The sequence below is a fragment of the Mastigoproctus giganteus genome, chromosome 6, assembly GCF_048544385.1.
Source record: "Mastigoproctus giganteus isolate SK-2022 chromosome 6, ASM4854438v1, whole genome shotgun sequence".
NCBI classification, from domain to species: domain Eukaryota; kingdom Metazoa; phylum Arthropoda; class Arachnida; order Uropygi; family Thelyphonidae; genus Mastigoproctus; species Mastigoproctus giganteus.
Window position 1 is genome coordinate 13,482,287 of NC_143580.1, and position 15,372 is coordinate 13,497,658.

The window sequence follows — 15,372 nt, forward strand, 5'->3', positions numbered from 1 at the left end:
TTTTTGCTGGCCAGAGGCTTTTGATAAGAAAAAAGAAAAGCGCACTGCCAATTGGCTTAGTGCAAGGTATACTTATCCTGAATTGTGGATGAATGGAAATGGGTCCTCTGGAAATCAGCATTAGCAAGGCACATGATGCAAGGAAGCAAGCTTATATAGCATCAGCCAAAAAAAAAAAAAAAACACACTTCTCATTTCACCCATCCACTCTCTCCAAATGTTTGTCTAGTTCTGCCTTGAATCTATTTAAGCTATCAACTTTTACAACAACAGATGAAAGTTTGTACCAGCAATCAACCACCTGCTAACTAAAGGCAAACTTCCGCACATCTATCCTACAACTGTCTTTTCTTAATTTGAATTTATGCCCCCTTAGGTTCGTAATCTGAACAAGTAGAAGTATCCCATCAGAATTCAGCGTGCTCAACCCATTCAAGACCTTATACACCTCAATCAGATCACCTCACAAGTGCCTAGTCTCCAGCCGCTGTAATTTGCATAACTTAAGCCTCTCTTGGTAAGAGCAACCCTTCATTCCCCTCACCAGTCTTGTTGCCCTTTTCTGCACACGCTCTAGCAAATCTACATCCTTCCTAAAATGAGGCTGCCAGACCTGTACGCAGTACTCAAGGCGTGGCCTGACCATTGCCTTATACAGAGGGACAATCACCTCCTTTTCCCTGCTAGCAAAATTCCTGTATATCATTGACAAAACCCCATGACCTGCCCTGGCAGCCTGTCTGCATTGCTCAGAAAACTTCATATCTGACTGCACAATTACTCCCAGGTCCTTTTCATTTCTATTGGTAGATCGATTTCTTTTGGATACTCGAAATTCGCATGCTAATATGCCTATTATATCAAATATTCGCCTTCTGCGACACTGTTCAGAATGAAATATTCAGAAAAACGTTTTGTTCTGTTAATTTTGTCGAGCAGTGTAACAATGCTGTAGAATAAATACAGTGTTGTTTAAACTATATAATATTGATGTAAATACACCATAGAAAACTCTTAAACGAAAAATACTACGTTTGTACTGTGTAAGGGCATCATTTTATCTGTATCTCATATTGTGCTCATCCTTCACAACGAGTTGCCATGTATTGCACTACTTGAATAAGTAACGCTTATTCGAGGTAGAAGACTGTTGTTACTTATTCTCAGTGGGCACCCACACCCAGACGGCACCGTTTAATCGCATGACAGCCCTTCATCTGTGGGTGGGCAGGTACTCTGGTATTGCCTGGTATCGCGTTACTTCGAGGTAGTGCAATACATGACAACTCGTTGTGAAGGATGAGCACAATATGAGATACAAATAAAATGATGCCCTTTCACACTCCAAACGTAGTTTTATCGTTTAAGAGTTTTCTATGGTGTATTTACACCAATATTATATAGTTTATTCATACCCTTAAACATATGATGCCTTGTAGCATTGACTTTCACTCAAAGTGTTGTTTAAGAAATGTGGAAAATTGCTATTGAAATAGCCATTTTACGAAGGCTTGAATAAAGGTTTAATTATAAAATTTAGTTTTCATTTTCTGATATCTGAAATAACAGTACCCAGTGTTGGATTTACAGATATGTAGTGTAGACAATTATCCATATCTATGGACGGTTACTCCTATTTTAGAATATTTCGTTGGGACTTACGAAAAATATCGAGCGGTGGTGGTGGATTGCCCGTATAGCTAATAATGGCCAGAAGCTGGGACTTCAATCTGTGCTGACTGTGGACATCTAAAAGCACGCTATCACAAATGAACATTGTTATAAAAAATTAAAAAAAATATATATATATACTGTATATATATATATATATATGTATATATATATATATATATATATACTGTATATATATATATATACATATATATATATATATATATATATATATATATATATATACATATATATATATATATATATATATATACATATATATATATTTATATTTAACTCATAAGCTATATGTTTATGGTTGCCAAGTCGAATCTATCTTGTATTATTCGAATGTGTGTGTGGCTACTATTATTATTATTTCTCCCTGATTAGGGGATTCCACCTCGTGGCAGGTACTGCTACCAAGTACACAGGGTGGTTATTATTATGTCTGGTGTTACTGTTGGTCGAGGAACTCTCTGACTATCCTACAGGTGTTCAGGATTGAGACACTCTGGAGTTCCTTGTAGGTGTTCAGGATTGCGACACTCTGGAATTCCTTGTATGTGTTCGCTGGGAGACCTCTTGCTGTTAGGCTGTTATACAGGGTCTTTGGCATTATACCTGTGGTTGACACGATGATCGTGATGGTCGTTACTTGTTGCATATGCCACATCTCTTTGATCTCCTGTCTTAGGTTCGTGTATTTCCTGATTTTTTTCCCCATGAGTTTTCTACAGGTTGCCAGTGTTGGGTATCGCTATTTCAATCACATAGGTAGCCTTTTCCGTCTTGTCCACAAGGATTATGTCCGGTCTGTTGTGGTGGACTGTCCTATCCGTTAATATGGCGCGGTCTCAGTACAGCTTGTGGTTTGGGGTCTCTAGTACTGCCTGGGGTTCGTACTTGTAGTACGGTACTCTTTCTTCAATCAACTGGTATTTCCTTGCTAGCTTCTGATGTATTATCGTGGCTACCTGGTCAGTCTGGGTGATCACCTTGCATCCCGCGGTGATGTGTTGGATCGTTTCTGAGGCCAGGTGGCATCATTGATATGTGTCATCGAACACTCTGGGCTCCTTGGCGATGTATTTTCTATTGTTCCTAGTATTGATTACCTGGTCTTTGATGGCAAGCATGAACCTTCAGTCTCAAGGAAGAGCGTCCCGCACCATTTCTTCCCTCTGGTGGGGCATGGGCATGCCTCACTGAAAAATTGGGGGTCACCTACCCTATCGACCCTCTTCTTCCTATTTCACCCCCCAGCCTTCACTCTCCCCTCCCAGCACTTTTTCTTGCACAGCGTATAGCCCTACACGTCCAAATTTAAAATACACCAAAAATTTTCGCCCAACCTTTTAGGCACTTTAGAAACAGGCTTTCAGCGTCAAACCCCATATTAGTGCTTTAATGTAAGTGATTTAAAATCAACCGCGGTCGTTCCAATTTTATTTTAGGTCCTAGCCACTAAAATCCCAGGAAAGTAAGTGGCAGGACCTGCCAGAGTACAATTGACTCAATGGTAACACCCGGCTAGCCTCCACGTGGCGAGGTATGGGCAACGTCTGGTCCCATTAGGGGCCTGGCGGCCAATAAGCCGGAGAAACAATGGGCACAACATATAACACTACTCATGACCCACACACTTCTAAATCTCTGGCTTTGACAGGGTACTGTCACCGATACATAGAACATTCGCGGAGATGGGAGAAATCCCAGGAGCCGCTAGACCCTCAATACCTCATACCTCACACCTCATACCTCGTGAGCCATGCATTGGAAGCAATTTTATCTATGATCTTGATAGAAATCATTGTAGTGTCTGCCAGGTTAACTATCTATGTGTCAGGTTAACTATCGCTGTCTTCTGTTGCTCAATGAGGTCTATCAGGCCCCTTCCTCCTTCTTTCCGGGCAATTGTCAGTCTCTCCACGGCTGATTTCGGGTGCCGTTTGCGACCGTTGGTCATTATTGTCCTTGTCTTTCTCATGATATCCTTCAACTCAGTGTTAGTCCAATCTTTGACCCCGAAGGAGTATGTTAGCAGTGGGACTGCGTAGGTGTTTATGGCTTTAACTGTGTTCCCTGCGTTCAGCTTTGCTTTCAGCAGACTTCTGAGTCTCTGATGGTATTTTTCGGTCAGGTAGGCCTTAATTTCCTTGTGCTGTAACTGCTGAGCCTTCATCAGCCCCAAGTATTTGTAGGCCTCTCCCTCTGCCATGGCTTCGATCTCTTTACCAGTGTACAGCTGATAGTTTCGATTGACTAATTTTCCCTGGTGCTATCCGTGGGACTAGACCAAATTCCACCCTAATATCATTGCTGAAATTTATTATTACTATTATTATTATCGAAATTCATGCAGCTTTTAACTGCAGTAGATTGCTTAACTAGTTTTTAAGTATAGCTGTTCCTATAGAGTGCTGTGCAAAATACATTTAGCACCTTTAAGCTTTATCCTCGTATTTCTATTTGATCACGTGATCGTTTGATCATTTACAACCACACTAAATGATCTGCGAAACTTTACAAATCTTGAATGCTTCTTTAGACATTATATGAAAAGTTGTCGTAGCGCCCCATGGTGAGAATTTAAGTTACTTTTAAGTTGCTGAGTGAATGGCGTTTGTCTTTTGTGGATGGTTTTTATAGTTTGTTAATTAATTTTATAGTGTTCTCTTATTTTATTTTCTTGACCTGTACCACAACAATATAGGTGAATTTTATTTTAAACTAAACTATGGTGCAAAATATATCAAAGCGCAGTTAGCCTTTACTGTACTTAAAAATGGAAACTATATTTCATGAGAAGGTAAGTTTACAGAGCATCTTTAGTGATGTTCATGTGACGTTAAGAAGATAAAAAAACAAATGTTTCCTCCTTCGCGAGATTTCGGCTTCAGGTATTAACAGATATTTTGGAATATGATGATGATCATAAATATGGAACTGGTGTAGTTGAGTTTTTCCTTCAGGTTTAATGCTGTGTAATTTTTAATGAAATTACTCTATATCAGTTATTAAAAAAATGTAACAGCCCAGTTACTATCGAACCTAGAATTTCTACCCTTGTGGAGTGGAGATGGAGCGAGGTGACTGATATTTTGACATTCTGAATATGGCCCTGATGAAGGAAACCGATGTATTTCACAGATTCATTTTTGTTGAATGAAAAAGCTGTGCTTCACATTTCTGAAATCAGTCTTGTTCATAACCATAAAGATAAGAATTTGCTTTTCGTGGCGGTTGTGGCATCTTTCACCAGTATGGTAATAGAATTCAACTTGTATCATTGAACATCAGCTTTTTAATGAGAAAACATTAAGTTCTATTAGGTGATCGGAATAGTTTAATAACATGTTTTATTTGTTGTACTTTCATTCGACTATTTTTCGCACCATTTAATAAAATGAATCGCACGTTAACAGTGGGTATTAAATAAGTGGAATTTTATTGTTTTTTGGGTTTGCTGAGTGTTATTATGTATACTAAATGTTTTTATGATAATTAAAAGCGCTTTATAAAAGTAATTTTTCAGTATTCTACTTGAATGTAATCCCTTCTCCTGATTTTTGTATTGGGAATTTATATGACTAATTCACAATGAGTACTAGAAAGGCTTATTGATGAATTTGGTTCTATATTAATTTTAAAATAATTTCTGGAGGTGACTAAAAATATATTTTCTACATAAAGTACAAGGTGTATATGAAAAGTTTCTGGCCTACCAAGTATTTCATTACTTGAAAATGAAATAAATATGATAATATTAAATTACAGAGATTTATATGCATGTAATCCATTTTTTAGACCAGTAGTTCCTATCTTTTGTCACTCAAGTCACACCTGATGTTAAAAGACTCATATTCACTGCGCACCTAAATAGTAATTACCACTGAACTCTGTGGCGGTTTTTCTAATCTCGTGGCACATCAATGTGCCGCGGAACATGGGCTGGGAACCACTGTGTTAGACTAATATCCCAATTATTATATTTTGAGATTAATAAAGTCTGTGATTGTTTACCATTTTTTGTGAAAAATAATTTTGCAAAACAAAAAAGAGAGATGGAATACCTTTTTGATAGGACTTCTGGGAAACAAATTCATAAAGATATGATGGAGACATTATACCAAGGATGCACAACCTTGGGGGGTGTCACAAGGGAGGGTTGGCAATTAAAAAATGTTGAAAAAGAAATCATTCCCAAGCATAATACTTTTATTGTATTGTGTGACATTGTAGGAACTACGTCATGCCAGTTGATAAGTGTTATGTTTCGGTCTTGTTTCTTTCCAAAATCCTTTAATGAACTACCGCATTATAGTTCCTATAATGCCATGCAATATGATACAATAAATAAAAAGTAGTTGAACAATAGTGATATGGTTCCTTTGGATTACTGCACAGTTCCTGCACTTAAAAAAACATTTGTAAGAGCAACATTTTTGGACAAATAATGAGTTTATTCGTGCATTCAAGGAGTGGTTAGAGAGCCAAGACATTTGGTTTCTAAGTCTTCTGATCTTATCCTCCACCTACGATGGCTGTTATTATACTTTTTATGGAAACTTATTAGTCTGTTTCATGGACGTGACATTCTTGGCTAAGGGTGCCTCCGTAGCCAGGTGGGAAGGAGCAGCAGTGCGTAGCACACGCTTCTTGGTTAGACCGGGGTTCGAGCCCGTCACCACCAAATACGGAGGATGCGGAAAGGTCAGGGAATTACCACCACATATCATGAAGCAATATGGCCTTAGTTGCTAATGCTCCAAATAACAACAACATTCTTGGCTAAATGCGTGGAGTGTAAGAGATGTTTTTCTATTCTTCTGTTTTCTTTGTACTGTACCATCTTCATTGTATAAATATAATAAATACTATTTAAAACCTATAAATGATGTATTTTTCATATTATTCCCTAGGTCAGTGGCATGCAAACTTATTTTGTTCGCGACTCCCTTTGTATATATAAAATTGACGCCACCCCGCAATGTAAACCCTGAGGTAGGATGACTAGTTTTTAGAGAAGAAAAATGGCATTTTATAAATTGTGTAGTAGAAATTTTATTAGAGTATTGAGAAAGGAATAAAAAAATTGTTTCCTTTTTAATTTACATGTTAAAATAATTGTTTTATATTTTATTCGAATAGAGCAAAAACTACAAATGAAATTCTTATTTTTCAATTAAGATTACAAAACAATAAAAAATTAACAATTACAAAACAAAACAGTTAATGAGAAGGATGAGCAGGATAACTGATAATATTTGGTCCATATCTGGTGCAACATTTGAAATTGTTAATTTCACTTCATCTTTGCTATTTTGTTTTTATAGCTGTTAATTTTGAAAAACCAACCTCACATAAATATGTAGACCCAAAAGGTAGCAAGGTTTGTTTCTCCATTTTCGAAAATTCTGGATTGTCTCAAAAAGAGAAGGCCAAAACTTTTTCACAAATTGTAGTCTTGAAATGGGCATGTAATGCTTCGTTAGATGACAGATCAATAAGATCTTCCTTTTGCTGAATGGTAATTTCGAGGCATGAAGAAATTTTTCAAAAGAAAGGGATCATGAATCCAATACAACTTTTTTTCTCGAAATACATTAAATCGTTTGAAAAATTGTTAATTAGCATTGTTAGATGAATGGAAATGATATCCCTAAATTGTAAAATGTCAATCGGTATTATTGCTATTAACTTCTTTTTTCTTTTTTTTTTTGTCCTCGCTTTTTTCCCATTATATATATGAGGTCAGCGTTTTTACTGTTTTGGCATGAAATTTTTACGGCCGAATGCCCTTCCTTGACGCCAATTCTCACCCTTTATCCGTGCTGGGGATTTGCGGTGGTCATTCCCTGACCTTCCGCATCCTTCATATTTGGTAGTCATGGGCTCGAACCCCGGTCTAATCAAGGAAGAGTGTGCTACACACCGCTGCTCCTGCCCACCTGGCTACGGAGGCACCAATATTATTGCTATTAACAAAATCAGAAAAACATTGGAACATTGACATGTTCCCATGAAACGTTGCTTTGTATGTAACTGTATTGTTAGCTCAAATTCAGATTTCCAAAGATTAAGCTTCTTTTTGAAAGCTTCTGTTTTATCCTGAGTAATATATTTTTTCCCTTTCCTTGAAGAATTAAATTTAAACCATTAAGTTTTTCAAATATATCAACAAGGTAACTAAGTTTTCCAAGCCATTTCTGATTTGTAAACAATTGAGCAAGGGTTCTGATGTTTATCCGATAAAACCATGTTTGAAGTCAAAAAGAAGTTGCAACACTTTACCACTTGACAACAACTTCACTTTCATACATAAAAGGAGCATTTCATAAGTGGATCCCATTTAATTACAAAGTATAGTGAAAAGCCTGCTATTTAAGCTTTTACTTTTAATAAAGTTGATCACACTGCATCTTTCAAAACTTTGTGCAAATCAGTTTGCATTCCCTTTGCTACTAATGCTTTCCTATGTATAATGCAATAATTAAAAAACTATATTTGGAGCAATTTCCTTTACTTTGCCTTTTAAATCTTTATTTTCTCTTGTTAATGCAGTTACACCATCAGTACCTATCGTGACGCTATTGTTACATGTTAGATTATTTGTTTGAAAGAAAATATTTATAACATTTATAAATATTTATAATCCCTTGTTCAGATTACAAACCTAAGGGGGGCATAAATTCAAATTAAGAAAGGACAGATGTAGAATAGATGTGCGGAAATTTGCCGTTAGACAGTGGGTGGTTAATTGCTGGAACAGACTTCCATCTGTCATTGTGGAAGTTGATAGGTTGAATAAATTTAAGGAGGAACTGGATAGGCATTTGGGGGGGGGATGGTGTATTTGGGGGGGTGATTTCCCCCCCCCCCCTTTTTTTTTTTTTTTTGCTGATGCTGCATAAGCTCATACACTTTCTTTCTTGCATCACATGCCACTACTACTACATTAAAAATCTTCTCGCCCTTCGTTCTTCTAAAGCTTTTCAAAATAGAATATATCTCCAAAATATCTCCCTCGTAGCAGTATCTGACATATACAATAAGTCGAGTAAGGTTTGAAATATCTGTGGATTCATCTTGTTGGCGTTGGGTTTTAGGAGCATTGGTCATATTGTTCCTTATATGCTGTCTATAAATTGTGTGTGTTGTGTGGTTGATTTTCTGTTTGCTAGATGAAAAATCCAGAGTTTCTGGGAGAAAAAACCATGCTACCTGTGCCTGAATCTGACTAGCTCAGCCACATTATGGAAAAAGGTCTATAAAAATTCCTCCCGTCATCAACAGGTCTTTTCCACCTGGTGTGAGGAGGACAGCGATTCTTCCAACAGTGCTACCCACAAGGGCTTTGGATTCATCTAACTGAATTGCAAAAATCGATCTCTATAAATGTAATAAATTGAATTTTATGTTGTCCACGATAACTGTAATATGTCGCGAGACTGTCTCTGGATAGAGGAATGGTTTTTAAATCATTGCCGTACTTTTCTCCATGCATAATTGAAATAATTTTTATTGCAGCAAGGAAGATTCAGCAATACTATGCAATTTCAAATTTTTTCCTATTAAATATGAAACTTCCAATGATGCTCTTAAAGCTTTACAAGGGACTGCCGTATGTTTCTTCATGAAAGATTTCAGACCATGTATGGCATTGGTGTGTCTTTCGAAAACGGATTCAGTTTTTTTCATTAGCTCTGGATGTTTTGTGTTTAAGTGTCTTTTTAATTTAGTAGGTTTCATGCCTTAGCCAGGTTTTTTGTGACATATTACACACACTGGGTTGTTGTTCATCATCAACAATGCTGTAAGTGAAGCCATACTTAATAAATTCCTTTTGATATTTTCTATTCTTTTTCATTCCTTTTGATTCAGAATATGATGGCTCTCTACCAGAAATTGGTGGTTGCGCTACACTTGAAATAACATTAATGTCCAAATTTTCACATGATATATTTCTTACCTTATTATATATATTTCTGAAGTATATGTAGCAACATTATTGTCGTCACTCCTCAACCATTTTGTTCTGATTACCCAACTGTTCATGGTCAAATATATATTTTTTTTTCTTCTTAAAAACAATGAAAATAACAATGAAACGTTCAATATAAAAAGTAGCAGAAGAATGAAAAACACATCCAAGTTGACATGAAAGCACCAAATTACATGCATGCAACAGACTTGCTATATAACATATATTTACTGCCACCACATATAGTTGTACCTCTGGCCTTTAGGCAATTTGAGAATTTGTGCTGTAGGAAGCACGAATTAGAGCTAAAGGGATTACTGTTCAGCAATTGATAGTACTTCATGGTACTACTCAGAAATTGGACAGTACAGTAAGTATTAATACATACTGAGAAGTCACACTAGTCAGCTGCTATCTGTGTGTCCATAGCAAGTGAGCAAATTAAGGTCCTGATGCAAACAATAAGTAAGAATGCCACCTGCATCACATGTATAACCTAAGGTGACCATTCGTCCCCAATTTTCGAGGACAATCCCCAAAACAAGACTTGTCCTGCCTTTTTTTTGTCCCTGATTCTGTATTTCTTCCTTAAAGTTATAAAATAATGAATATGAGACCAGAGCCACGATTTTGCTATTAAAATTAAAACTATTAAAATTCTGCTAATCTGGCAACAGTGTAACCGTTCTGGGAATCCCCGAGGTCTCAACTCGAACATTCGGCCCTGGGCTGTGATCAGTGATGAACAAGACACCAGTGATTTGATGACAGGTTTCTCGTAGGAGTGTTTTTGTAGTGTTGAACACTTGTCTTTCTATTTACTACGTGTGTTTACTGTGTTATTAAATAAAAAAGTTATACAAGATTAAAACTGTAAGTTGCTTTGTTGAATAAAAGTTGCTTGATTTCCAGATTGCTTCATTTCTTTCAGTAGTAGGCTGGCAACTGAAATGTGTAGCACATATAGGTGCCTATATTGAATGAGGCTTGAAGTGGTGAAACCCATGTTTAGTCTCTAGAGCAAAGTTTCCGGCATCCCCCTCCCCCCATACTTCTCCTTCAACCCATGCACGGTACTAAATACTATAGGTTTTGATACCTTTCGTGTTTGGGGTTTTCATAAAAAAAAAATAATAAAAATAAAAGTTGCTTGATTTCCAGATTGCTTCATTTCTTTCAGTAGTAGGCTGTCAACTTTTCAAATACCTCTTAGTAAATACTTCTGAACTTTCTTTTTGTTTTCTGAATGGAGAATCTCTGGATTGGGTGAGAGCAGTAAATTATTACAAATCATTTATTATTAGCACTAAATTATCATGGATCGTTTATAACTAGCACTAAATTATTTAAAAAATAATTATAGTTAATTAAATCAAAAGCTAGCATTAGTTAAGCACTTTATACCAGTGATATTTAACTGGTGGTCTGCAGTGATGATTATCTTTCAAGGTGTATCATCATCATCATCATCAGCCATTTTCAATCCACTGCAGGATGAAGGCCTCTCCAGCAACTTTCCAGTTCCTTCTGTTTTGAGCACTGGCCATCCATTTACTACTCAAAAACTCATGAATTTCATCTATCCATCTCCGCCTTTGTCTTCCAGGTTTTCTTCTAGCTCCTCTTGGGTACCATTCTGTTATTTTCTTAGTCCATCTGTCATCAAGGTGTATGTTAGCATGCAAAATTGGCTTTGTGAAAAATTATCTATTAAGTTTTAATATCTATATGATAAATTTAATTTTTTAAATTGGGTTTGGGTTAATTTGTAAATCATGAGCAGTATTATAAAAAAGTATAACCTCAAATTTGTATTTACTGGTACAAAAATTTTGTAGAAAAAAAAATATAATGGGATATCATTATTCTTTGAGAAAATTTATATGGAATATATTATAATTGAAAATTATAATGACTTTTGAATTATAATTTTGTTACTTTGTGTGGACAAATTCCATAAAAGAGTTTGGAGAAATTAGAATAGTTGCTCTTACATTTCAAAGAAAGGCTTTCAGTCATGTTTGACATAAAAGACCTTAGCAAGCTTACATCTTATATAGATAATGATTTGAGATGATAATGACAGAAGATGAAAAAATACTGTTCAAGCTAAACAATGTTGCCCAAAAGCTTAACATAGAAATTTCAACCACTAAACAGAAGCTTGAATAATGTTTTTTTTTTTTTTTTTTTTTTTTCTTCTCTCTCAAAAACTTTTGTTAAATAGCAATTCAGGTAAACAGTATCCTGTAGGATTCTTGTTTACAGCACAGTCTGACACAGCAGTCTGAACTTTAAGTACTTAACATCTTCTGGCCATAATCTCTTAAGAATTTACTTGGCTTATGTTCTTGTTAAAAGGAAAGGATAAAGTGGAAAAATCCTCTTGATGAAACTGTAAAAGCACAAAATAGGAAAAGCTGCAGCATTATATTTTAATGCAGTCATTGAAGTAAATACACACTTCTGCATTCGGTTTTTGTTTTTTTCAGAAATACATTTAAGTTATTTCAGTGCCTGCATTGAAAGGTAACCTTACAATTTAAACCTGCCATGTAGGGCAAACATGGTCACGTATTAAAGATTGAAGGTGCACATAACCTCTATCATGTGTTTAATTGGAAGTTTTTCTTTTGCATGCTGCTCACTTACAGACTTAATACAATATTTACAAGTCTGTATAAGTCTGCTAATAGAGGTGCCCATCTTCTAATTAAGAGACTATCAAACCTTGAAACCGCTGTTATTGATGGTGCTCCAAATTTCAGGCAACAGTGGATTCACATTTTTGATTATGCTATTTATATAATACAGTAGTATTGGCTAATTAAGTTTACTCATGGATAACAGTATCATCTTTAGCAATATTGGACAAGTTTTAGCCTCTCACTGAAGGAACCAAAGAATCCCAAACAAAATGCTATAATGCATACCATTTAGGAATGCAAAAATACCCAGTTCAAATTTTTTTTTTGTTATACAGTTATATAATAACTGTATTTTGTTATACAGTGATATAATAATTTTTTTTAAATGATTATATCATATTAAATGGCTTCTGCCCTCTCACCCTTCAACCCTATAATACTTTACATGGTAAATTATTATAAGTTCTAATACCTTTCATGTTTGGGTTCATTCAATAAAAAAAAATGAAATTCCGGTTTCACAATAAGTATTAAAATCACACTACTTGTCTGCATAAAGCACAAAATATTGAATATATAAACATAAAACTGGGATTTTAATGGGTTTTTTTTTGTTTTTTTACAGCTTGCATTTATTAAATAAGGGCAATCATTATAGTTCTTAGAGTAAAAGTATCAATGATTCACCCAAAGGTATAGTTTCCTTTTGTTCATTTAGCAAGAAGGATCACTCTGTGCCCAGCATTGCTTAAATGCCTTACTTCAGGGAGAATATTTCACTGCAGTGGATCTTGCGACTCTTGCTGAACAAATTGATGAGGAAGAAAGGAGAAGGATGGCAGAAGGAGGAATGTATAGTGAAGATTACCACAAATTTCTCCAGGTGATTGTTTACACTTAAGATTATATTATTATATTATATTTTACAAATTTAGCCAAAGAATAGTCAAATTTGATTGCTTTACAAGTTAGGATAGTAGTCTCGGTTTTGTGAGCAACTGTAAGTAAACTATGCTTGCTACAAAATACCTCAATCTCATGTGTAGTCATTTCACCATGAGTTTCTTTGTATTTCACTTTAAATAAAAAGCAGTGCTCCAAAGTATATTTCTGTTTATTTCTAGTGCAAGTACCATTAATGCAATTTTAATTTTGGGATTTAAAAAAAAATATTCAAAATAGCTCTGATAGAGAGTAGCGAACAGTTTGCAGACAGGAAAAGAGACGTGACAAGAAAATGTGGCCTAAAACAGAAAGGACAACTGTTAGTCTGTTTCCCCCCTGGCCTACAGGTCTCCTATTTTCCCCATCATGGATTTAGCCCTTTTGGAGCCTCATCATTGGGAAAGTAGCCACTCTAAGTGAATGACCTAATGACCCACTGATGGGAAATATCCACATTATGCAAAATGCTTGGTGGTATGAAAGTTTTTTAAAACTGAAGTGGATTTAGGACAAAAGACTTAGTACATGGCTATTAGCAAACAAAGTTTGCTACAATATGTATGCATCTCGTATTGTGAGGTACTTCATGAGTTGACTCGGCATAATACTGGTACCGAGTGCATGGGGGTGGTTCATTGTATCTGGTTACTATTATTATTATCATTATTATTTTTATATATGTACAGTAAACCCTCGATTTATCAGGCTAATAGGGGTGGAAGGGGGTGTCTGTTAATGGCGAAAGGCCGTTACATCAAATGTAACCTGGGGGGGGGGCATTTTTTATTGTTCTTAATGTAAAAAAAAAAAAAAAACTTTAATACAATATACAGTATTGTACAATATAAAATTATTAAATTATAATAAAGAATATGTAATATTCTGTTGTAAATATAAAATGTTGCAATTTGGCCTTTGATTTACGGATATCAGAAACAGTTTATTTTTTTATACCATAAATTTCACAAACACGTGCTACTGAGACACCTTGTTCTAATTTCTCAATTAGCTCTAATTGCTATGCCACATTTAAGTTCACACACTTTCTTTTAACTCCTCTATCGTTTGATGCCATTTTAAATTGTAAGGATTACAAAATTATTTAATAAATAAAGTCACAATTCAGAAATCACAGAAACACTCTGTATACAACCTGACCGCACGATAGCTTGAGACAGACTGAGACCAAAACAAAGCGAGTCAGTAGACCTGCAGTTTAGTGTCCCGAGTCACTGCCTGTTCTTATCTGTATCTGGAAAAACAGTTATTTGAACATGTTTTCAGAAAGAATTAAAAAACAATTTTCTGGCTACAATTTCCTGAATTTGATTATAAAAATAGTAGGTAATTATCAAAATAATAATGGAAATAGGTAATTATTATTAATTAAAAATTAATAATAACACTGACGTTTTGTATAACCTAAAAAAATAATATGGTTGAGACTAATATGTATATTACTGTATTGTTATTTGTCCAGTCTGTTAAATCTGAAATCCGTTATATCGGGGTCCATTAAATTGAGGGTTTACTGTATATATAAATTCAATACATATAGCATAAAATGGTACCTATCACAACAGATTAAAATTCAAAAACAAAATTGGCAGTGAATATCTGCAGCATACAAAGGACCCTATCAGCCTCTATATAAAGCAAAGCTAATAATAATCATAATAATTCTATATTTACAAAATACTAAATTTTACCAGTTATTATTGAATAAGGCTTACATTGAAAGGCACGTCATCATGGGGCTAGCACCTCTCAATATATGCCATCAATAACAACCAAAACTATCTGTTTCTGCTAGTTATGTGCCAGCCTAACCAAATTTATGTTATACTAAATATAGTATAAATCATAAGTTAAGTTGAAATTTGAGTTGATATAAGTTCATGTAATAATAAGTTATATGAAATTAACAGCAGACTGGCAAAAATAAGCGCTAGCCCTACAGATAGCAAAAACTAAAATAATTAATTTAAACATTATTAAAAATATACAAGTGTTTCCATAACCTATGAAAAAATTATAACCAAGTCTTTCTGTTACTTAAGAAAAAGATACAAGTGTATCTGTTACTTGTGAAAAGCAAAGGTATAAACCAATATTGAAGCG

At 35.1% G+C, this 15,372-nt stretch overlaps 1 protein-coding gene across 1 annotated transcript in view; it reads left to right on the top strand.

Moving 5' to 3' along the window:
* The first annotated feature begins 4,459 nt into the window (after positions 1 to 4,459).
* LOC150083957 (ataxin-3-like) overlaps positions 4,460 to 15,372 on the top strand; it is an 89,656-nt gene continuing 78,743 nt past the window's right edge. The window contains exons 1-2 of the mRNA XM_090374968.1: positions 4,460 to 4,483; positions 13,025 to 13,189. Of these exons, the coding sequence (XP_090231094.1) occupies positions 4,460 to 4,483; positions 13,025 to 13,189 (189 nt within the window). The remainder of the gene's footprint in view (positions 4,484 to 13,024; positions 13,190 to 15,372) is intronic.